Here is a 25,363-nt window from a genome sequence, read left to right as displayed (position 1 = left end):
ATTAGACATATCGAAGGCCTTCGACCGTGTGTGGCACGAAGGTCTTCTGCACAAATTAAATGCGTTCGACCTGCCTCGGGGCCTCGTCCGGTGGATCGAGTCTTTCCTGAAAGACAAGACATTTCAGGTTAGAGTAGAGGGATCTCTGTCTGATGACAGAGAGATCCTTGCTGGACTGCCACAGGAGGCCGTGCTCTCTCCGACGTTGTACTCACTTTACAACAGTGACCTTCCGAGGCCCGAGCGTGTGAAGATATCTCTGTACGCCGATGACGCGGCTCTCCTCTCATCTTCCATGGGTCGGAAGCTCGACGTCGTCTATATGCAACGTGCATTGGACGACCTCAAGCACTGGTACCTTGATTGGAAGATCCGAGTGAACCCGGATAAGACTCAGGCAATAACCATGGGAAGACTGAAATCTTCTCCGGGCAGAAAAGTGAGGATCTCTGGAAGGGAGACTGACTGGCAAGCGCGGGTAAAGTACCTCGGCCTTTCAATAGACCGCAGGCTCACTTGGAACCCGCACATAACGAGTGTCAAATCAAAGATCGAGGGTCGGATAGCACGTCTGTACCCTCTGATCAACAGAAAATCTAAAATGAGTCTCAAAAACAAAATTACCATCTACAATACGATGTTCAAGCCTGTCATCATGTATGCTTCAGGAGTCTGGGGACAAGCGGCGAAATCTTTATCACCATTCTGGAGGTATTGCAAAACAAGCTAATAAGGATGATTGTGAATGCTGCTTGGTTCGTGCGGAATGAAGCCATTCGCAGAGATTTGCAGCTGCCTTCCATTCGGCAGTCCATTCAGTGGAGAAATCAGAGAGTTTTCGATGGTGCAGAAACTCATGAAAACCCATTAGTCAGGAAAGCTATGGATTATACTGTAGACGACCCCTCCCGATATAGAAGGCCCCGACACTCTGTCGAATGAGGCCCCTATATCTTCCGTTGAAAGATGAACAACGTTTTTATCCAATTCACCCCAGCCAGGTAGGGGTACACCGTGAAGGGCGGAACTGATGTCTGAGGACACTCATGCCGCCATACCATCAACACCCATAAGGGAGCCAGGCTCCAACCTGTCTAAATTCAGGATGACTTCCACTATAGAAGGAGTCTGTATCTAGAGAGCGAATAGAGCGGTGAAGATAAATTAGTGAAGATAAATTAAGCGTTAGTTGCTGAGTGTTGTATATAAATTATTTGTGAAAGTGAAATAATGTTGAAAATAAATTTGTTCAAGACAGTTAATTCTTTAATTCGTTGCGATATTTCTAAATCTACTGTGATCGGAAATCAATAGTAGGAAATTGAAAACTATCAATCATCTAGGTCATGGTAATTTCAAAGTGTAGTTCAAAAGGAACCAGAATTTATTTGCTTCCATTCAAGTTTCTTTGTATATAAAGCATTTTCAATATATCAATTCGTGTAAAACCTTCAATGAATTCGATATCAACGTACTGAGGAGCATTGATAAATTGATCTTTGTTTTTCAATTAATTAAAAGTACTGACTTGTGTTTTTGATGATATTCATTGGGATGGGCCGATATTCTGATAGAAATTTCATTAAAAAAAGTTGCAGTTTGATATCAATTCTGTTTCGAAAAACAAATTCTCCTTTTCAAAAATGGACCAACGGTGATCCAACTTATATCATCAAATATTGGTTTTGTTATCAACAATATGGTTTTTTTTCAGTTTGTTTAACGTTGGCAGAAAACTAAATTGTTCATTTAGGAAATATTTGTTCCCTTTCATAACCTATATTTGATTAATTTCCTTGCTATTAGATTTATGACACAAGCGCATCTAAAACTTGACCAAAAGAGTATAGAATCGTTGTGTGCATAAGGAATACTAGGAAAATATATACGTATTTTCAAATTCCCCATTGTCCCTCTTCCTCTCACTGAAATCGTTAATGAAAATTCATTATCTATGTCTTTGAAATATAGCAAATGAATCAAAAGTATAGCTTGAATTTTGAGAACATAAATTTTCGACCTTTAGGTGAAATACTTTTGAGATGTTCAAATAATCCATACATTTTTATGCTTTTATAGTATGCTTGATAGTATAGTCAACAGTTCAGAATTGTTCACTACTCACTTATGTATAGTCTGTTATTTTTTCAAATCATGGTTTAGGAAATATCGAAAATGGAAGGTCGCATACCTAATAAAAAAAAACTTCATCACATTGCTGAAGATGAGCATTTTTGTCCAAATTTTTTTCAGAAATCGTTACCCAAAAAGTTATCAATATATTTTGAAAAATCAATTTCCATTGGAATATTCGAATCTCAAAAACTATCATCATTTATTATCTTCGATTGTCCTGCATTCCCTACTGAAATGTGATAAAACCGGCAATCTCAATATGATAGAACCGTTTTAGGGCAACAATATTTGAAATATAAGTGTTTGGATATTGTATTCACTAGACATTTTTCAACTATTACAGGTGGAAAATGAAGCAAACTAGTCATCTTCATGTCATACTCACCGTTTTAGTCATCCCAGGAAAATGTATAATCACAGCCTGTTCCGGCCACGTTTTTGTGACGTAAAAATGAAAATCCCACACGCGGTCTTTCAGGTATGTTTCCAAAGTTTGATGAAACTGTAATTAGAAAAGAATTAACAACTTATTTCTTCAATGAACATTGTTTGTTTAAAGTTGGCAAGAATGACAAGTCAACTAACTTCCCATTCTTCCTAACTAACCGAACAAAGTTATCAGTATGCCATGTAGGATTGCGTAAATATAAGATAGCGAAAAATAGTATTGGGGTTTTTTATTCTTCTTCAAAAATATCGATAAATATTATGTTAATGTTTCCAACAAACATTTCGTTCTCATAATTTTTCACTTCATTCATGTCATTCAATCATTCCTAATTCTATCTGCTGTCTATTTCATATACGCAATAAAGAATGAGATATCACACGTCCACCATCAAATGAGACTCAAGACAGACATGTAAAAAAAGTTGGCTTCAAGGAGCCCCTGAAGAAATGAAATTCATTGAACTTATAATTAACTAATCACAGAACTTGTCCTGAATATGATCCAAAGTTGGTATGTGAGAAATAAAAAACTCCTGGTATGACAGTAACTATTAACCAAGTGAATGTTCCCGGAAAATGAATATCAAATAATAACTGATATAACCACTCAATATTCTAACGTTACCAAAATTAATTCAATCAGTTGTTTAAAGATTTCCATCCAATCGAGAAGTATATCTTTACTCCAATAATTGCACTCAACGACACAATTAACCGTCCACCTATATCATTGTCGCTCTGTATGTTCTATGTTAACTATGGCCTATCAATTGTTTTGTGAGTGTTCTAACAAAAAATTAAACACTTAGACCATTATTTCGTCTTCTAAATTTGTGTCACCGACGGGTTTTTGGAATTTAGTCTTTGATTGACATTGTTGCCGTTGTGTTACTGTGTTATCATTTCCTGTTCTGTTTTGCTAAAGGGTGCAAGTATCGTTAAATGGAAAATTGAGTTATGTTTGCTGATGATGTCATTTTCTATCATTCCAGTTCCAATATTATGAGTTTTCATCAGATCGAACTTGAGGTTTCTCCAGAAAGCAATGAGCGGCTCAATCCAAAACAACTGATGCAACATTTCATAAAATATCAAATGATTATATTTACTAAAAACCAGTAATTGAAATAAAACTCTCAAAAAGGTAATCAAAGTCAAGTCAAGTTTTGAGGAGGACAAACCATCATGAATACTCTTTCTGAATCTTATCTAGGCAAATATTTCTCCTTAATGAATTTAAGAGATCTTTTTCTTTCTTATTTTCCATATGTTAATCGATGTAACTGCTTTTATCAAATAGATATATCTGTTCATCTACCAAGAATTGATGGCAATTCAATCATCAGCAAGAATATTTTGGAGAACCTCTTTTCACTGATTAATATTTTTCATTTGTTACCCTGGATGCGTAAATATAGCAATGACTGTATAGTATGGTACAGATGTCATTTTCAAAGATAGCTGAACAATTGAATAACAGGAACCTTAGCCCAATTCTCAATAAAATACCAGATCGAGCCGTAAGAGTTATTGTTTCAATGTCTTCAATGTACTCAGTAATTTAGTAGTATACTAAATAACCCACAATCTACAAGCGAACTCAAATGGATGTTTCCATCATCTACAGCTTCTGGTTTTATAATAATATCTTACTATAAATTTCACATAACAAGCCATGCCAGGCAGTATATTTAGTTAAGGTCATGCAGAATTCAATCAGTAAATCATACCTTGATGGAATCTGGTAAATATCCGCTTAAGAAATCTATAATGTTCGGGAGTTCTGACTCGTCAACCAATTTGAAATTTTTGCCTTCCGATAAGACTTCTTCCATAGCTGAAAGAGGATATGAAATACATTCTTGTGAATCAGTGATTTGTTATCTCAATAAAAAAATTATAGCAAAAAATGTATGTACGAATGGAGTTGAGTAGAGTTTTCGAACAAACTTCATATTTTGTTAAAAAATAAATAAGAAATAAGGAAATTTAATAGTTCTCACTGGAACCTCTGGCTCAAAATAAATCTATTGAAAACACTTTCCCAACACCAGAATAAAATTAATTTGCATGTAATAAAATTACTTTCAGTTCGCCAACTGTTTTTATGGGCAAGACAAGGGAAACCCGTTGTCTGCTTTCATGGCTAACATGTTCATGAGCAGATTTGAAATGGAAGTAACGAAAGTGTTGGATTACTTTCCACGAACCTGGATCCGATACGCGGATGATGTATTTACCATTTTCGATACGAATAGGAGCAAGGTAGAGGATTTTGTATCTGCCTCAACCAAGTATAAAATTCACGTATGAAATTGAAAATAACGAAGAACTGCCATTCCTGGATATGATAGTTATTGAAAATGTCGATAAGGGTCTAGAGTTTGATGTATATAGGAAGAATACTTTCAGTTATATCTCTGACAGCTTCCATGCCCACAACAAAAAATGGCGGGACTACAATATCTTGCCCATAGACTGAATAACATGTATGTTATTCACTACTATTCATTAGTATGTATACATAATAGTAGTGAATAACATACTAGTCATCAATTTTAAGGTTTCCTAATTCTGGCCAGAGGTGGAAGTTCGGCTAATTTGAAGCTAAAGCAATAGAAATATTTGAGCTCAAAAGAGCTTTTCGAACTTCCTCTGGGGTTATCAGTAGTTTGGAAGAAGGAATAACTTCTAGAAAATGCGGAAGGCTTGAAGAAAGAACTTTGTTGCGTGGCGAGTCTACTCATAGAAAGGATAGGAACCATCGAGACAGAGATAGGCAAAATCAGGAAAGAAATGAACGCATAATTAGAGGAAATCAGGGGGGAGATCAAAGATGAAATCGGGTCAGAAATGAAGAGAATGGAAAAAAAATAGGCGATGAAATCAAAGGCAAAGTTGAGGCAGAAATCAGTAAGATGAAGGAAAAAATTAGCAAGTTGCGAAACCAAATAGTTAATTATGTCCACACCACAGAAACTGTTACCGAAAACTCAAATCTGGAACTGAGTTTCAACATGGAAGAACTTCAAAAGACAATGAAAGATGTCGAAGTCAGTTCTGAATCAGGGAAGCTCTCCATGAAGTCGTCCCAGTTCGAAGGAAAAACTCCTTTGGCAAATTACCGCCGACAATTCGAAGCTGCGGCCAGAGAGAATGGATGGAATGCAGGAGAAAAGGCGGTAGCATTAACACTGGCGTTGCGTGGGGCAGCAACGAATATTTTACAAACCCTCACGGCCCAAGAACTGGAAGACCATGAGCAACTTATAAAACATCTTGAGCTACGGTATGGGCAGACCCACCTAGCTCATCCCAAACATCTCGTGGATTGACTGGCAAGCGCTCTGGAGTTTGAGGCTGTAAAATAATCCTGCAAAAGCCAGAGCAAAGTTCAAACTATCGAGGAAGATGAACAGGTGCCTGCTGATATTGAGACCACCGTTAGAAAGGTGATAAAAAAAAGTGTTGCCTGAGAGAAACCAAATAACATGCTGGAACTGTGGGAAAATTGGGCATGTGCCTAGCAAATGTCCAATTGCCGACGAGCAGAAGTGAAGGAAGCCGCTATTTGTAGAACTACAGCTGTAGACGACAACTGAGAGTACAATTATATCAAGGAAGACCAAGAGAAGGACCCAGATCTTGGTTCAGTCATCGGATGGAGGAGAATCAATCAAAGACCATCGTGGCAAGAATTAACAGGTTATTCGCCAGCGGTTAAGTCGCGACTACTTCAGTAAGTGGGCAGAAGCCTATACCCTGCCCAACCGTCGCTGACGTCCTGGTAAAGGAATGGATATGTCGATTCGGTGTCCCATTATAACTACATTCCGACCAGGGCAGAAATTTCGAGTTCAAACTGTTGGACATTCGAAAGACTAGAACCACAGCCTTACATCCACAGACCGATGGAATGGTGGAATGAATGAATAAAACCATAAACCGCCACTTGACTTGTCCAAGGTAGTCTCAGACCACCAAAGAGACTGGGAGCAGTACTTTCACCTGTTCCTGTTGGCCTATCGTTCGGCAGTGCACGAGACAACCGGCCAAACCCCTACCAGTATTATAATGAGCCGGGAGCTGCGATTTCTTTGCGATCTGAAATTTGGGACGCCGCCAGAACAAGACACTGCGGGGGAAGACTATGTCAGCAAGCTTCGGCAGAGAATGGACGACATCCATGAACGAGTCCGTCTGAACATCCGAAGTGCCAGCGATAGAATGAAGAAGGCCTATGACATCAAGGTGAATGCTGGAGTATTCGAAACCGGTAACTTAGTTTGGGTGTACAAGCGACGCCGTGGTTTATCACCGAAGTTGCGGAACTCCTGGGAAGGTCCGTACAAAATCATGAAGAAGATAAATAACCTCGTCTACCGAATCCATAAGCCACCTCGAGGAAAGCCTTGGGTCGTCCATTTGAAAAGATTGGCTCCTTATGCTGGAAATCACGACCAAGTTCGCGCCCTCAGACCACCAGAGAATGAAATGACGTTCCAGAAGTTCATGTTTTATACTCGAACGGACAGAAGGTGGTACATGGGGTAACTCAAGAAGAGCCATGAGACATTTTAAAGGTTCCAGTTGAAAACGTACTAGCTCATTGCGTGGCAGAGGATCTCCAAATGGCTAAGGGTATCGCTGTGGTATTCAACAAGAAATTCGGTCAGCAACAAACATTACGAGAACAGAATCCTGAAGTCGGAGGAGTGCTACAGTTGAAGAAGGGTTAGACAAACATTTTCCACTTGGTGACCTAAAAGCATTCTCGAGACAAACTGTCGTATGAAGATATCTGGAGGAGTCTTACCAGACTGAGGGACACGATGCTCGACCAGAATCTTGTGGACTTTGCAATCCCGAAATTAGCCTCTGGGCTTGACAGGCTGGATTGAAAAATTGTGAGAAGCATGTTGGAAACGATATTCAGATCCAGCGGCATCAAGATTTTGGTGTGCAGTAACCATCTTCCATTACCGAGCATGAAGACTGTGGAGTGTTACTTCCATCGAACTTCACAGTGCAGATATGGGGAGTCCTGCAGGTATCGACACACGGCAAGGATGACATTTCGGGACGAGACGTCTTTAAGAAGGGGGCAATATAACGAATCTGAAGCCGCCTCTGAGCAGTATGCCGGCCGAATCATGTTACAAACATATAACATCACCGCGAAAGAATGCAGTCGGCAACCGCCGGTAAAACTCTAGTTGAGTACCGAACCGACTACAGATTTCCAGAAAGAACGGTTACAAGCGGCTAAACAAGAAATTCAAATAGTGAAAATGAATCAAGCGTTAGTTGCTAAATGTTGTAAATAAATTAGTTTGTGATTAGTGAAATATTGTTGGAAATAAATTAGTTTGAGACAGTTAATTTTTTAATTTGTCACAGTATGGCCGGTTCATTGTGCTGAAGCTACCGATGGTAGGATTATGATGTACTAGGTTGGATATATTTGATAGTTTTCATGATATACCTTGCTTGCTCATTAGTGCGTTTGTTAGTGACCTCAACAAAGTATTGTGGTGGTCAGCAGCAACAACTTCGTCTCAAAGTATGATGAACATGAATTAGAGAAATAACAGAGTTAGGTATCGAATATTTCTCTCTTCTCGTAAAAAAGCGTTGTTACAACCATGAAAAACCAGGTCATCTACATATTGATTATTGAAAACTGAAGTGATAACGAAATTTCTCTACTAGGGCAGTCTAGTTCATTAAGAGACAAAAAAAATTGAACAAGAGGATTATGCACGCAAAAGACCCAATAGTAAAGCTAGAAGCCTTGTGAGTATACTCGCGTGTACCACATAATTTTCATCTTGGCATTCAAGAAAAACGAACAGAAAAATTATTGCGTTTCCAGAACGAAGCTTTTATCTGTAAACATCGTTTTACTGTATAAACTGATCATATTGGTTTTCCCTGGATCATGAACTTGAAAACCAAAGAGACACGGTCGCTAAAAGACTACCCAGATGATATCTCATAGTGCCTGAGCACATCACAATGTGAATACATTATCAAAAAGACCTCATTTCAGATTATAATGCAATATTTTCAAATGTGCGGGGACACTGACATACTGGAACAAATATATTTTTTGGGATATTGGAACCCTACCATAAAGTCGTTTCTTATTTTCCATCGGTGCTAATAACTGGAAAAAATGGAATGACTATCACACCAATGAGAAAAACGTGCTTGAAATTAGTCGAAGTAAACAGAGAGCGAATAGAAAAAGTTCATATAACTTCATGAACAATATCTGCAAGTAACCTGCTATCTCATTTACAAGCGATAAGATCAGTAATGCTACAGAAACCGAGTTCAGGCAATGGGTTAGTGTGGAATTGTACCAACCAAAGAGAAAATGAAAAGTACAGTGACGTGTTTTATTACAACCAATCAACTTCAAAGAAAAAGCAACTAGCCGTGTACTCTTATAGTCAGAACCTATACCAGAAACTAAGTTATTTGAAGACTGCAAACGAAGCAAGTTGGGAAAATTACTCTTCAATTTCTTAGAATAATAAGGCTATAGGGATTGATATATGCATAACAGTATTGCACCATATTCGACCCCCTTAGATGAAAGACTTCACCTATATGAAAGTTCAATGTTAGATACAAGAAACCAGAAAATGTGAAATCAATTGGTGTGAACGTTTTTTGCTGTTAGAGTTCAACAATTTCTCACGACATCATCTGAAATAGATTGTAAAAATTCAAGTCAACTGTGTTTCTATGAGGAATGAATTCCGTAAAGGTTGTCCAAGTGCAGTTGTGCCAAGAAAAAACGTTAATCCTCTATCCACTATGACTGAGATCGATTCCCATGTGACCTATTGTAATATACAAAAATGTTTGGCATTGGTTCGAGTGAAATCAAGCCAGGAAGAAGCCATGCTTACATTGGATTTCACCCAATTTGATGAATTTACTAAAAAAGACCTCCAAATAGAACAAGGAATGTAATTTGTTGACGGATGAAACTTGGATATCTTTGAACGAGCTAGAAATTTCAATTCTGAAATAGATATTGTGATATTCTGAAACTGTCAAAAACAAAGGTAGTTCATTCTCAAAGCCCTGCTGATAACGCGTTATCAGATAACAAAAGAATCGCTAATTATATTAATGTTATAAAACAGTTTTGACAGAAGTATTGAATGAATTCGATAGAACTGACCAATACTTGATGAAAAGCCATTATAAAATATTGAAAAAAAACTTTAATGTGAGATTTCCACTTCAAAGTTTACAAAATCGCGACTCGTGTTTAGCATATTTGGGCGTCACAGTATAGTGACGCCCGAAGATGCTATTGTATAGCGAAATACGTGTCACGGTTTTGTAAACTCTCAAGTGGAAATCTCACATTGAAGTGTTTTTTAATGTAGTGAATCAATGTCTTTCATTATCTTGATACTTTCAACTAATGAATTCTCATTGGTCTCAACTCACACCGATATATCGTATTGGACTTAACAAATGTTAGTTTGTAAAACACATATCCACCAGAAAAATAACTGCAACAGATCTTACAGGAAAGTAAGAATGACATTAATTTATGTGATAGAATCGGCCGATACTTTATGAAAACGTATTCAACGAACACTTTATTGTGAGATTTTCACTGAACAGTGAAACACGTGTTTTGCTATACAATAGCTTCTTCAGGCGTGTCTATACTAAATAGTATATACATATATGAAATTTCCACTAAACGCTTTATGAAAACGTATAGCGAAACACGTGTTGCGTTTTTGTAAAACGGTTCAGTGAAAATCTCACAAAAAATTGTTTCTTGAATAACATTAATGTGTCCTCGTAATTTATGGAAAAAAAATAAGTATGATTCAACAATATATGTTTTATATAGTTTACTTCAATGCTAGATGGAAAACTAGAAAAAATTAGTGATTATTCTACTATTGATAAGATATATCATATAAATATTATCAATTCAACAGCATCCCACAGAAATTCATTATAGATCAGGGTTATGTCATCATTAAGGATATAGGTACTTGTGATGCACTGTTTAGAACCTTTGGTGTAGTAAAGAATATTACTACACGGTTTGGTGTTGTTTCCCAACACCAAACCGTTATTTTAATACCTCGACACGTGTTTCGATAACCAAGTGATCATCTTCAAGAGGAAGATCAGTTTGATCTTCCTCTTCCGTACAAAGAATGGGATGGCTCGAAACTTAGCATTGAATTTAAAAAAAGAGTTCACACCCATTGTCAAAAATTATTTCTTTCCAGAATTTTCACTAAAAATAATCCAGTAGAGTCATTTCGAAGAATGAGCTTACGATTGTATTGTACCGCATCTGCCATGTGCAGATCTTCGTCTGAATAAACTCGAATTCCAGCAGAAAATATGGTGCAGCTCCATTATGTTGATACCAGGTATTTCTTCAATTCAAAATAGATCATTTCAAAGTTGTAATTGAACAAATTTTCACGTTATGTTATGAGAACTAAGTTCGGCTGTGAGTTGGTTATAAACAGCATCAAAAACCACAGCAAGATTGATATAGCAACTGGCGGTTCAAAAATGAAAAAAGGAAAAGGTATGACATTTACAGAACTAAAATAGAAGCTCCCCGAACCTCTTAAAATCATCTTCATCTTTTCCAAGCAGAAATGCATTCCATAACGACCTATTTTGGAAGAGTAATTCTTGGAGCAGTTATAATATAGAAATAGAAGAAGTACCAAAAGCTCAGAAGTCTCATACTTGTACATATGAGTCTAAACTGAATTAGGACTCTCTAATACAAACAAAAAGATGCGCGTATTCCTTAGGAAAGGTGCAGCTCATAAACGGAAGAATCATATGAATACCTAACGTATCAGAGAGAAGCAGATTAAGATTGAAACAACACCTCTCATAGGAGATAACCACGTGAAAACTAACTGGGATATACAAGGTTTTTTTTTCGTCAAATCTTGGCTTAGTACCTAATGAGTAATGAAATAGTTTAAGAGAAAACTATGTCAAATTATATTGTTAAGACGTACAAAGTTATATTTTTTGATAGAAATTCATAATCTAAACTTTAGGAGATTGAGATGTACGGTAGATCCGTATTTGTGTGTCGAATTTTCCACAGAAAATATTTGAAAATAGCCTAGCCTGGGATCGTACATCAAAACATAATATCCTTGCAAATGACACTCATAAGGTTTCTGAAGGTCACAAATTATTTGCCAAACAATTTCATTTTTCAATTCATATTTATCCCATAATGTTGCCAAAGTTTATAAACGTCTACCTATCAATTTTTTTTTTGTAAACTGTCACTGTCATTATTGCAAACAACAAGTCAATTACAGATTAGTTCGTACATGTTTATATGTATTTTTGCAGAAGTTTATAATTATCTTATCCTAACAGTGAAAAACTCTCTTCTCGGCAACTAGCAGCACAAACTCCGTTACGATCTTACTATACTCGTTTGAAGTAGTGGAATTGATTCGGAAGGAACTGTATCAACTCGATGTGAAACATCTCGATAAGAGTTTGCATTCCAAATCATCCCTTCTAACATTGAATACCTCGACTTATCGAAGCAACTGACCTTTGCTTTCTTCAGATCGACTGGGCTGGAGTCGAAAATTTAGGTGCCTGCCAGAATGGTGTCTTCAACACCTCAGTCTATCGTAGTCATATGATGGATATAGGATTCCAGGTGCAAGCCTTGCCGAGAGGCGCCTGGTCCCTAATATACTTACTGTCAATATGTCCAGCACATGCGATCACAGCCTATATCCATCGAATAACGCTGTCCTGAAAGTGCTTTACAATCACCAAGGGCACTCTCACGGTATTGACGCGATACCGTTCTCTATGTTCCGGGGATATCGAATACGTTGTGGGGAATGAGAAATGCCGAATTCATAAGGATAATTCACTCCCTACTCTCAGGCTGAATACAAGTTTTCTCCATATATTAACACTATCAGTTAATGTTTTCTCTGGGTGCACAAAAAAACAGCAAGCAGCAGTTTAAACTATTTTCTGTCATCCTGTTTCAATTACCGCTGACCATTAATTCATTAAGGGGGTTGTCTCTATCTTTCCAAAAATATAATAAACGAATATCTGAGTATTTCTGCTATAATTTGTCTAGTAGGGGTACATAATCGTAAATGGTATAAAACTACTCTTTTTCACAAAAGGAAAATCTGAGGAGAGAACTGAGGACTTGTATTGTTCATTTGGAAGACAAGTAAACGTAAAACAGAGACAGCTCGCCATGATTTATATGAATGAGGAGCTCTTTATCAAAAGAGATAACGGATTTATAGGCGACTCAAATTATAAATAAAGTTTAATTGTCTCTGATATAAATATAAAAGAGTGGGTTTGTGTTATGCAGACTTGAATGAAAACGGAATTGAAAAAATTTGTTCCGGCTCTCTTCTTCTCTAGACAGGCGCATTTAACAATTACGTTATCAGAGTCATGAAGCACAATGATAGCCAAATCACAACCTCAATTCAGATCTTCATGTTATAAGTACAAAAAGGATTAAATTTGTTAAAGCTGATTAACTAATCAACTGCACCTCCTGTTTCCAGGAGAAAAACTCAAGCACTACAGGAAAATCCTTAAGTCGCGCTAAGAGCGGTGCCTGTGCAAAAGTAACGATTCACATTGGATTTGAATCAAAGGTGCCAAGTCACTTGAACACTTCCCGTGAAAGTATATATAGAAGAGAGACAAATTTCTAACCTTTTTTCAATATTCCAGGTTATCAAGGTTGCAAGTGATGTTCGCGTCTCCAATCAGGTGGATTACTCTTTTATGAATGGAATCCAATAGCTTCGGGGTATGCTTAGAGGTGGAGCTCCATACATGAGAACAATACTCCAAAGAAGGTCTGATCTCAGCTTTATGAAGCATCAGAAGTTGCTGAGGTGTGTACAGTTTTCTGGTTCGGAAAAGTGTTCCAAGCTCTTGAGACGCAGCCTTTGTGATTCCAGCGACATGATTGTGTCAAGACATATTGGCGTCCATTTTAACCCCCAACAAACTTATCGAAAGATAAGAAAGCGGAATTGTCTGTCCTGACATTATTATATCCGGTTAGGAAACATCTTTTTGTAGAAAACCGACGCGTAGGTTTTCGTTGCATTGAATTGAACCTGGTTACCCCTGGTTCACCCCATTCGATATGCAACCTCCTGCTGCCAGTGAAATGCATGACCAGCTGATGCATTTCACTGGCAATATATTGGATTTTTGTTTTTTTTTCAATAAGTCATTGATATACAATAAAAAGAGGGTTGGAGTCAATATGGATCCCTGGGAACACCAGCGTTGATGGTAAATGTATTCGAGAGACACCATCGACGGCCACTTGCAGGAAACGTTCTTTCAAAAAGCTGCAGAGCCATACAAAAAAATGATACGACAAGCCATAGCATCAAAGTTTGGCCAGCAAACCCTCATGCCACACACGGTTAAGTTGACTGAATTGGGGATGTGATTGGTCGCAATTTTGCTTGGTGGCTCCGATAGCATAGTTGGTTAAAGCGTCTGTCTGGAGACCAAGAGAGCCAGGTTCGAATCCAGGTTTGGTCATATTTTATCAATACAATTTGTTGTATGTGTCTGGACTATAATACTTGTATAAAAAGTTATCTGTGACGTCCTTGAACAGGGCTCTATGATTTGTTATTTTAAAATTGGAAAATATAGTTATTGAATGAACCTTGAAGGTGTTTTATTTAGATGGATGACAGACATCACAGTTGTCATTTATGTTTTCATTCATATCCACTTTCCAACCCAAATCATGTCAAGATAAATATAACAATTCAACAAAGAACATGTACAAAAAAGTACGAAGAACCAGATTATTAGAATGAGTGTCATGTAAAAACGCAATAAGCTCGTATCGCCGCAGTATTTGCCGGAGATTTGGAAGAAACTGACATATCAGCCAAAAAATAATGTTACGATAAAACAAGCTAAAACAGTTGCCAAACTACTATAAGTTCCTCGACTATTCTGAATGATAAGCGAATGTGGTCTTTCAAAGGCAAAGCAAGAAGACTAGTCATATTCGGTGTCGAAATATGAAAATGGCCGTTGAAGAAGATAACTTCTGAGATGACCTTCTATCACAAAGGTTAACAATGTACTGCAGTTGTCCACTCACTAATTAGATTACTTTACGGAAATTGATATCACGGTTCAATGTTATTCATAACGGTCACGTCCTAACTATATGAAAACATAATATTTTTGTTTATTCATATTCTGAAATGTTTTCCTTTTTTTATATCAACTTTCATTGTGTTTGATTATATTAGAATCAATAATATCACAAAACCACCTTTTTCACATACTACAACTGTAACACTCTTCACGATACGTGTTTCACTAAGTTAGAGTCATCGAAAGATGATCTAAATTAATTCCTGAACTTTACTGATTTATCCTATTCGTATCCAACAGGAGAATTTCACTTTAAATTGTAAATTGTGAATAAGGCAATGTTCATGGTAGATAGATACACTTCTGGTGAAGTGAACATTACATTAAAACCTGGAACTGCGTTTTTAGAATGTTCCATAATGTACGGTCCATGATCCTTCTTCTTGAATATTATTACTTCTTGAAGTGAAACAAGAAGAGAAAGTCACGGTGATAGGATTTATAGTATCGGCTTATTATCGTCACCGAAGACGAAGAGAATGCAGATAATCTAGTAAATGCCACACTCCAACATATCAGTAGAGCATGAAAGTTTTAAACTGACACCAAGACATTACGCTTGTTTTTGAAAAGGCAAAAAATTGAACGTAGCCTACATAACAAATAATAGATTGGGTAAATTCATCGAAATCAAGTAACAGCCGAATCAAAAGAAAACAATGAAGAAAAAACTTCAGTGTCGAATAGATCAGGACTATCAGGAGTATACAAGTTGATTCGTGCTCCTTGTCCAAAATTTTATATCGGAAAAACTACAAGGACTTCATCCAAAAGAATAAAGGAGAATGGATGATATTATTTTGAATGGAAACACCGAATCAACTAATGCGAATCATCTTTTGACAGAAAAGCAGGAGTTGAATCGCGATTACGACGTATTACATTTGGAAGAGAAAAGTTCAAAACTCAACCTTTTGGAATGTTTTGAAATCAATAGATGTTTACCTTTATTGAATTTAGTTTGCATCGAAGAAATTGGTTATCAGGGCAGTAAAATGATAGCTCAGGTAAAATTTGTTATTTATTATTCTCCAGTCTCATGAGTTCTTCCCAGATAGGTTAGGTTGGGTTAGGTCTAAAGAGAGTGGGTTTATTCGACCCCCCACCGCAACCTGCAAGGGTTTATTATGGCTCACACTCGGCCAAATAAACCCAGCTTCTTAACGAAGCCGATTAGTTTGTATGGTGAGTGGTCTTTCAGGACAGATGGTGAGAGTGTGGATCTGCCGAACTCTAAGGACCTGATTCAGTCCCCAGCCGGGCAGGCACAAAGTATATGCTCTGGTGTTTCACCATTTTTCAAACATAGGCGACACACATTGTCTTCCAACAGTCTAAGACTCTGCATATGATTATTCAAATTGCAGTGACCTGTAAGAAGGCCTGTTAGACATCGTAGTTCATCCCTACTGTAGTCCAACAACAGTCTGATATCAAGCTTTGAAGGGTGGATAAACCATAAATCTTCTTGCCATCCAGGTGTTCAATGTTTGTTTGGCAAAGCCCAAAGCGATGCCAATGACAGGTTCTGGTCCAATGAAGCCGCTTGCAGCACCCTCCTTTGCAAAAGAGTCAGCAGCCTCATTTCCTTCCAGACCAGTATGGCCAGGAATCCAGACGAGAGACAATCTGTTGAGTCTTCCTATCGAGGAGAAGCGTTTTTGGCAATTTGCTACCAATTTAGACGTTGCTCGGCAGGAGCCAAGAGCTTCCAACGCCGCTCGACTGTCCGAAAATATTTTTATTGACTTGTGGGTGAGGTTGGATTTATCCAATCTCTCCGCACACAATTCAATAGTGTAAATTCCGCTTGAAATACAGTCACATAAGTTCCTAGGCAGGTAGATATCTCTGTCCTGGGTCTGCGTCTAAAAACACCTGCACCAGAACCGGAAGGTGTTTTTGATCCATCTGTGAACCAACAACTATCTGCTCTTAATATTTCCTTCTCCCGGAGGATCCAGTCCTCTCTACTCGGGAATAGTACTTTATAAGGCAGTTCGTAGTTGACAGTTGGAGGCATAAAGTCAGATATCATTTCCAGAATGATGTGACAACAGTCTGTTGCACTCTACATTTAAATGATTTGTGCAATTGGCAATGTGCACAAGTCTGTATGCAGTCCATCTACCCTCTCTTTCCAGAAAAATGTAGAGGGGAGGCCAGATAGCTGAATAGTTTAGGTAATGAATTTATCATGTAGAAATTTGGTAGGTATCAATATTCATAACGATTCAAATTACTACAGAAGCGTGACATAGAATAGGCATTTTCATCATATGACGAGCGTAAGCGTAGCTGTCATATTGAAATGGCGGTAATTCAAAACATTCGTACTGTTTTAATCGACAATGGCTGGACAAGGAATATTATCTCTACAAACAAATAAATTATTGGAAAAAACCATTGATGGTGATTCACTTGTTTATAATTCAGTTGAGGCTCATAATTGTGAACAATTAAAAAGGTGGGACGTCATGGGCGTCCGCAAAAAGGAAAAAAGTAAGCTGATTGAGAGGTTAGGTATCAGCATTTGTTTACTATCTAAAAACATATAAAAAAAATAGTATTTACAGTTTTATTCTTATTAATATTGTCAATTTATTTTATGTAATTGAAAATATATTTCAGTTGATAAGAGTATTACTTATGGAACTAATAAATAAATCAAGACATTAATATTTTGAGGCTGTACATATGACATTATTAATTAGACAAATATGTAAATACTGAATTGAATATGTTTAGTAATTTTCATTAGAGGGAAATATTTAATACAACATAATATATATGAAATTTACAGTCAAAAATGCAATAAGGAATAATGTAGGTATGTTGAAATTCTTGATAGCTTAAAGGATCAGGGTTTTGTTCAGTTGTACCACTTTCTCCAATAGAATGTAGTGAGCAAATAGCATCAATAACATCAGTAACATCAGTCAGTATCATCAGTAACATCATCAATAGATTTAAAGCCTCGGTCACTCCTGCCACATTTTTTCACCCATAATTCACATTTTGCACATTTTTGTACATGCTTCAATATGTAATTTGCTTAATGATCTGGTTATTTTTTTGCGATACTCAAGACAAGGCTTTGGAAAATTTATAAAATAGTATGTGTTGGTTTTGAATGATTTGTATCACTTTTACATACTCCATAACTATACCATTTTGTTGTAACTTTTGGTACAGATAACAATTATAATGGAGTATAAAAATTGTTTTCTGATTATTTTGTCTTACTACTTTTTTTTCTCAATTTTTTTACAATTAATAAACTTCAATTTACATTTTAATTTTGAAAACATGAGTTGCAGGCTCTTTATCATGGTTGTTTAAAAAAAACAGTACGAAATAGATGGCTGATACTGACGCTTGCGCATAAAAAAAAATTTTGATGAAAAGGCCTATTGCTTCGAACAATATTTTGACGCCTGAAGATTCTATGGTTTTTATAAAATTTCAAGTGGAAATCTCTCATAAGATATAGTGAATGAGAAATAGTCATAATGAAAATATTTTATGACATATCAAAAAAAAGTTGATTGTACATTTTCATTGATTGGCCAAAAATTGGTTAAGAGAAGGAAGCGATTCCTTTCCAATCAACATCATCAATTCCAACCAGAAACATTTCATAAATGATATCTGATATTGTGGAAAAAAATATCTTTCAGCAGACATTCAATATAGTCTATTTTGAAAAAATTCTTGAAAACTTGAGAAAATCATCATTAAAGAGAAGAAGAGTCATTTCTCATTCAAATTTGAAATTGGAAATAACAAAAATGAAAATGTTGTTCCTTGGAGGTAAACTGACTTCTATAAGATTGACATCCTATTATATCATGTGTTTAAAAAAATATGTTTTAAAATATGTTTTTTCCGTTAACCAGCTAGCCCACCCCTACGAACGACAACCCTCAGAAGTCGAAACTTCTGCGAACTAAGGACTAACGAGGTCTTACCTTTCAACGTGTGATTCCCAACACAACATAAACGATGTTGTAGAAATACAAAATTGCTTTCTCTCAATCAGTGGTGACTGTCAAACTGTTGAAACTCTGTGAAAATTTTCCATGAAAAATGTAAAATAAATACATATCAGATTATTTCAAACAAGAAAGTCTAAGAAGTCCTGATGGGATTTTCGAATTTACACATTGTAGACTCATCGATTTCTGAAGCTTCTAAACGAAACAATGGAATTTCAGTCAAAATCATCAGTATGTGAGTGTAAAAAACGTTTTCGCTGTATATGACCTCTCAATAGACATAACAGGGGTAATTTCATTTGAAACGCACACTCGGTTAACATATTGAAAGTAATAACCTCAGATTGTCTTGCATTTAAAAAATCTGCACCAAAGAATATACCATATCTATTATCACTTGTTATGATCTCGGTATGAAATAATCCCTACTCAATGAAAAACGTGTTTTACTGGAACATCGGCATCTCCAAAGCAGTTTGGATTTACGTCATCATCACTCTCTATATCAAGAACATATTCAGTAGTGAAAGCTAGCCAAGAAACAGAGATGAATAATAGTAACTCTGTGGAAAGTAGCTACTTTTCATCTACTTTTTACTCTTCAAAGGACACCGGCGACTGAGCTGGATAATAAACTGTATTTATACAACCACCTCGATTAACAAAGAAATCGACGAATATCTGATCAGGATCAGTAACTATATTCTTCTCCTCAGATAGAGGAATATCACTTGAGACAGAAGAGTCATCACCAACATCACTAAAATAACAGCGGTCTACCTCAGGACTCAGTGCATGTGTCTTTGATGCACTCTTTAGAATAGAACAACCAGTAGAAGAAACACTGATAAGTTTGAGAAGAAAAGAAAAATTAACCTAGTCCATTCAAGTATTCTATCATGACTACTACTTGATGAAAATTAAATAAACTATCCATGATGATAATTATTATCTTGGATAGTAAAATATTCTATCAATCTTATCATTTATCTATTCTTCTATGCACCGACTCTTAGGAAAAATTCAAAATTCATCATAATAGATTACATTTTTGATGAGTGGGCAAAGTATTCGCTCAAATTGTATGGGTATCGGAGCTGGATTTTTTAAATTTTTTTCATTATACTTTCAATAATCGTACTCGATTTAAGTTTATTGATCTTTTGTTAGCATTACTTGGAACACAGGTATCAGACATTGTCTTATACAGAACTGTAGAAATTCTATCTGCACAATGATTGATGTAGAAAACCACCAGTATGGTCTAAATCCGAAAATTATTGGAAAAATGTATCATTATAATAGGTGTGTTGCTACTTGAAGAAATCAAGTCAACCTTTTGGGATTTTCACTATAAAACTTGGATTCGAAAAATGACAAGTTTCAATATGTCAGTCAGATAACTTGACATTTTTATTCATCAGTCACGAAACTTTCTCAACATTGAACGAAAGTCATTTTTCATGGAGTAAAATAAGTTCGTTATTGATCTTCTTTGGAACCGACAGTGAAGTTCACAATAGAGATTGAACAAGATGGTCAACTCCCTTTCCTTGACGTATTATTGTAGAGGTCATCAGATCAGATTTGATACAACTGTTTATGGGAAGAAAACACATTTAACATATGTCTATACTACACATCAGCCATCATGCGAGTGTTAAAAAAGGTTTAATAAATTGTCTTTATAACAGAGCAAAAACGATATGCAGTTCAACTGAAAATTTCAATAAGGAAGTATTATTAAGAAAATATGTTCTGAAAGAGAACGCGTATCCAGATTCATTCATGAATTCAACGATGAATGCAATAAAAGAAGTCAATTGAAAACCAAATGACCCTACAAACAGCATCACAAATTCAGCAACATCCAACTCCAGGATGAATTTGAAATAGAAATGAAGTTAGAACTTCTTACAAAACCAAAAATACAAAGAGATATATACTCACACATACAAAACCCAACAACACAGAAGATAAACCAGAAAATTGTATTCATGAGATACCTTGTTCTTGTGATGAAATTTATATTGGTGAAACTTCGAGAACATGAAAAGTACATCGAGATAATATCAGAAATAGACAATGAACAGGATCAAAACTGTCAGAACACATTTTTAAATCAGACAGAAAACATCAAGTTGAATGGAACAAGACGTGAATGATTGCCAATAAACCTCACTACAAGTGACGTTAACTAAAAGAATCAGCGTATATTCTCATATCTGGAGAGGAGTGTACGAGTATTCAGAACAGATCCTTAGAAATGGATCATACTTAGCTATCCGTCTTAAATAAAAATATGGATAGTGGCGAAATATCAACAGACTGGAGTCAGAAAACAACTAGTACTTGTACAGGAGTCAATCAACAACACTGACATAATTCAAATTTAAAAAATCCTTTGACATCTGTCAGCAAAGGAAGAGCTGCGTATAGACTCAAATAAATTTTGTTAATTTCTGAAGACTCAGGCAGATTTTGACCTCCAAAACGTTAAGATAAGTATTGTATAATTTCTCAGCTCTTTTTTTGATAGCGAAATTATATATGACAACTAACTGATAAATAGAAAGCCTTTCTTTGTGAAAAATACTTTGTTTCCTTTAGTTTTCAGATTGATTCGGCCGTTACCTAATGAAGATCCATAGTAATTTCAAAAACTATACACCTCACGATTTGATCTCCACAAACTTTATTTGAAAAATATATCACAACATGTTTCACTATGTTGGTCAAACTGGCAGGACACTCAGGAATTGAATCCAGGAACATCATACGAGCTATGTAAATAAGAAAACAAATTCAACATATTCGAATCATTTTCTAGAAGAAAATCATATATTTAACGAAGAGTTCGAAATTTTGCACATAGAAAATAAAGGTTTGAAACTGAATCATTTGGAAGCAATGGAAATTATTAATGAATGATCAACTAGATTTGAATAGATCATCATTATTGAACTTGTTTTCTTAAAAACCTAGAAAGAATAATTATTGATCTAGATGTGGGGTAATATGCTTCAGGTGATCATAATTGAACCTTAGGTAGAGGTCAAGGTAATTTTTTGGAGGTAGTCTCAATTATGGAATAACTTGAAATATGAATCACTTGAAAAAGCTACTGTGCTAGCGAAACATGTTGTGATATATTTTTCAAATTAAGTTTGTGAAGATGAAATCGTGAGTTGTAGTTTTTAAAATTACTATGGATCTTCATCAAGTAACGGCCGGACCGAATCAAAAATACTTTGAATTTACGCAGTCACTTATCGGTGTGAACTAAAAAGTTTGCCCTTTCTACACTTGTATGAAATTCTCCATTACAATTTTCGTATTTTTCAGATTTTCCAACATATCACAGAAATGTGAAATAATTTTTTCCCTATATGGAATAAATGTTAGACCATTGGAACCAGAAGTGAGTTTTTCGCAAAAACTACAAAATCGGTACAAATGAAAAAAATGTTTTCAGTTTAGGGATGTATCTTTAAGTAAAACAAGATTAGGTGAGGTCGAATCATTCTACAAATATTGCGTGAGTCAACTATCCAGAAGTCCACTCTTTCTAGTTCGAAAAACGCCTAATGGAATTCTTCAATTAACATACTCTATGTTAATCTCTGTTAAAATCTGTGTTATAGTCCAAAAAAAATTAAAAAATATTTTACTGGTGGCTCATTAGACGTAACAAAGGTAATTGTATTTAATACGCACAACCGGTTAATCGCATTCAATTTACACTTGATGTATGAAACTTCACAACTCTGATAGTCCCGTAATTCAAAAATCTACACTAGAGAATACACAGTGTCTCTTGTCACCCGGTATGAAATAAACCTTACTCAATGAAACACTCGTTCTACTAGGACAGAATAATGATCCACGAAGCTTCGTGAAATCATTCGCAACGTAACGGAAAACTCTAAAATGAATTTCCCCAATTAACTATCCAGATATCTCAATAACTATCACAAGAATCAGAAACTCTTACCTCGTAAGAACGAGCAGAAAGATCAGTAACTCGTTACGGTCGTGATTCTATTGTCTGGCCTGGAACTAATATCCTGTTTGGATTCGTGAAATTGCAAACAAATGAGAGGAGAGGCACATTGATCGACTCGCAAGGGTTGCGGAGAGGTCTGCAGCCCCCGAGCGCTCCCCCTGTACTGCAGCTACCCTCGAGAGCCTTCACTAGAGTTTTGGGGGCGAGCCAAGAGCTGGCGCATGACTTACATCGCAATCGCTGATATTGTTGCGAAAATGGGCATCGCCGAGTTTATTTGTTCGCTATAACTTTGCCAGAATTTTGTGGCCGATGCGTAATTAGTTGCTAGTTATGATGATTGACCGATATCTGGTTAGTATTTACGATTTCATTACTAGTTTTCGAGGGAGATAGATACTTATTTCCTTGCGTGATTTTTGGGTAACGCTGAAAATTACAATGTGTATTGATCATTTTTTATTGCCAAGTGTTTGCCGAGTGTTTGAGTAACACTTTATTGTGGGATTTTCACTAAAACAGTTTACAAAACCACAACTATCTAGGTTCACGTATCAACCTCACTCCAAATGTTCAAGCAATTCAGAAAATAAATGGAACAAAGGAGGGTTATTCGATTTTATTTGATCATTGTAATTGTTCTGAAAAATTGAGTTTAAAACCTTTCCCTGGTAGAAGATGATTTGCAAACGTGGAGTTAGTTTTCACATTCAAGAAATTTTCAATGTCCTCATTTATTCTGTGGAAAAAGTTTCTCTCAGTTTGACCAATATAGAGTTTGGGACAAAAACCATGAGTGAACTTATATACTTCGGATATATCCATCTAATCTGTATCAAACACTTCTGAAAAACCTATTTTTGACTAATAGAAAAAAAGTTGTCATTTCGAACTTGATTTTATTCTCAGGTATTGATTAAAACAAAAGATATAAGTTTGGCTTGCAAAGTAATGTAACCATATCAATATGTTCAAACGTAATTACCAAACACTAAAACCGAACTAAAAATTCATTAAGTTCAAATTTTGCTCCTCAGTAAAAGCTCTGTTACTATAATTGTATTCAATACTTGGGTTCATGGAATCCTCGTGACATCCGCCAACATTCACTTATTACCAGTGTCCAACCGACACCGAAACCGAAACCGAATTTCGGCAACGGTCTCAGTTTCGGCCGAAACCGAAACAACCTTACAAGGATTTTATGTTTTGAGCGAACAATAAAGAAAACATTATTATAATCAGTCAGTCTTTGTTTTTAATCTTTAAATCACAACGTTATGCAGTCTTCGACATTTTTACTTATTGATAATTAACAAATAAACATAACAACCCCTTATTAAGAAAAAATATTAATTGCACCTTAAAAATACTTATAATACGTGAGGTGTTTATTTGAGTAGGTGTAGATTCTTCTTTTCAATATTATTAATTGTTTTTCAAAAATATTGAACATAAAATTACTTATTTAAGTTGTTACCTAATATCACAATTAATAGGTAGGTACTTAATATTTATGTAATAAACGAAGTAAACCACAAAGTAAGTCCCAACATGATTATGCACATGGACACGACAAAATGTCTTCGTTGCTTTTGGTATTAAATTCAACGCGCCGAACATGACCGATCACAGCGCGAGAACTCCCGAATGCAGTTTCGGTCGTAGTTTGGGCAGGTTTGCCACCGAAACCCGTTTTTTTGCCGAAACTCGACCGAAACCAACTTTCGGTAGGACACTACTTATTACCCACTTAATCTACTAGCCGCTTACACAGTGCGCACCATAAGTGTTACTCTCCTATCTAACTCGTTACTGGACTGTTGTTACGAAAATCGCCGAGGCACGTCGATTTTTGATTTCTACAATGTACATTTGCGTATGAACAGTTCACCCCTAATTTCATTCCTTACTAAAAGGGGAGCAACCCTTTCGAAAAATTTAAATAGCAAGTGGTGGTAACTGATAGCTCATTTGATAGGGGGTTTTACTCTCTATTCAACCATGCAAAGGAATTGAAATTAGCCATAGAATTCAAGAGTTATGATTGTTTAAGAATAACGACAATTAACGTAGCGCAATCACACTAAAATTAAAAATTCGGCCCCGTATTATACCGGTTTGGTTCAGACGTCAAATGAGTCCTATTTGTCATTTGCGTAGATATAAACTGCACGTTTTTGAAGGTGTTTTTGGATGTTTGAGGAAAAATGGTCAATACAAGAAACTGACATCACGGAGAGTGCAAGTCAATGTATTTTAGCTGTAAGTTGTGCTTGCTATTCGTCTTCAAACAATGGTTGCACCACGTGCGTTAAATGAGAAATGCGAAGCAATTGTTATTTTTGGTGAGGCTCATCGCAATTATCATGAGGCTTGTTTATCGTACAATAACCTTGTTAATTGTATTAGTTTGAAAATGTCCTTATAGAACGAAACTGCAGTTACGTTAGTTACAAATAAAAGTGGTAAAAAACATAGGTACTTTCTACTGACACAAACTATGACGGTTGCGTCA

At 36.1% G+C, this 25,363-nt stretch overlaps 1 protein-coding gene across 1 annotated transcript in view; it reads right to left on the bottom strand.

Moving 5' to 3' along the window:
• LOC111507290 (glycine N-acyltransferase) overlaps nt 1-23,026 on the bottom strand; it is a 51,313-nt gene extending 28,287 nt beyond the window's left edge. Inside the window, exons 1-3 of the mRNA XM_023162581.2 lie at nt 22,834-23,026; nt 4,317-4,423; nt 2,522-2,638 (exon numbers count right to left, since the gene is read on the bottom strand). Coding sequence (XP_023018349.1) covers nt 2,522-2,638; nt 4,317-4,421 — 222 coding nt within the window. The 5' untranslated portion in view covers nt 4,422-4,423; nt 22,834-23,026. The remainder of the gene's footprint in view (nt 1-2,521; nt 2,639-4,316; nt 4,424-22,833) is intronic.
• Nucleotides 23,027-25,363: the final 2,337 nt, after the last annotated feature.

Source organism: Leptinotarsa decemlineata, unplaced genomic scaffold (assembly GCF_025532065.1).
Source record: "Leptinotarsa decemlineata unplaced genomic scaffold, Ldec_3_MD MMD2_tig00002974_RagTag_RagTag, whole genome shotgun sequence".
NCBI classification, from domain to species: domain Eukaryota; kingdom Metazoa; phylum Arthropoda; class Insecta; order Coleoptera; family Chrysomelidae; genus Leptinotarsa; species Leptinotarsa decemlineata.
Note: the sequence above shows the minus strand (reverse complement) of the source record. Positions and strands in the feature narration are given on the sequence as shown.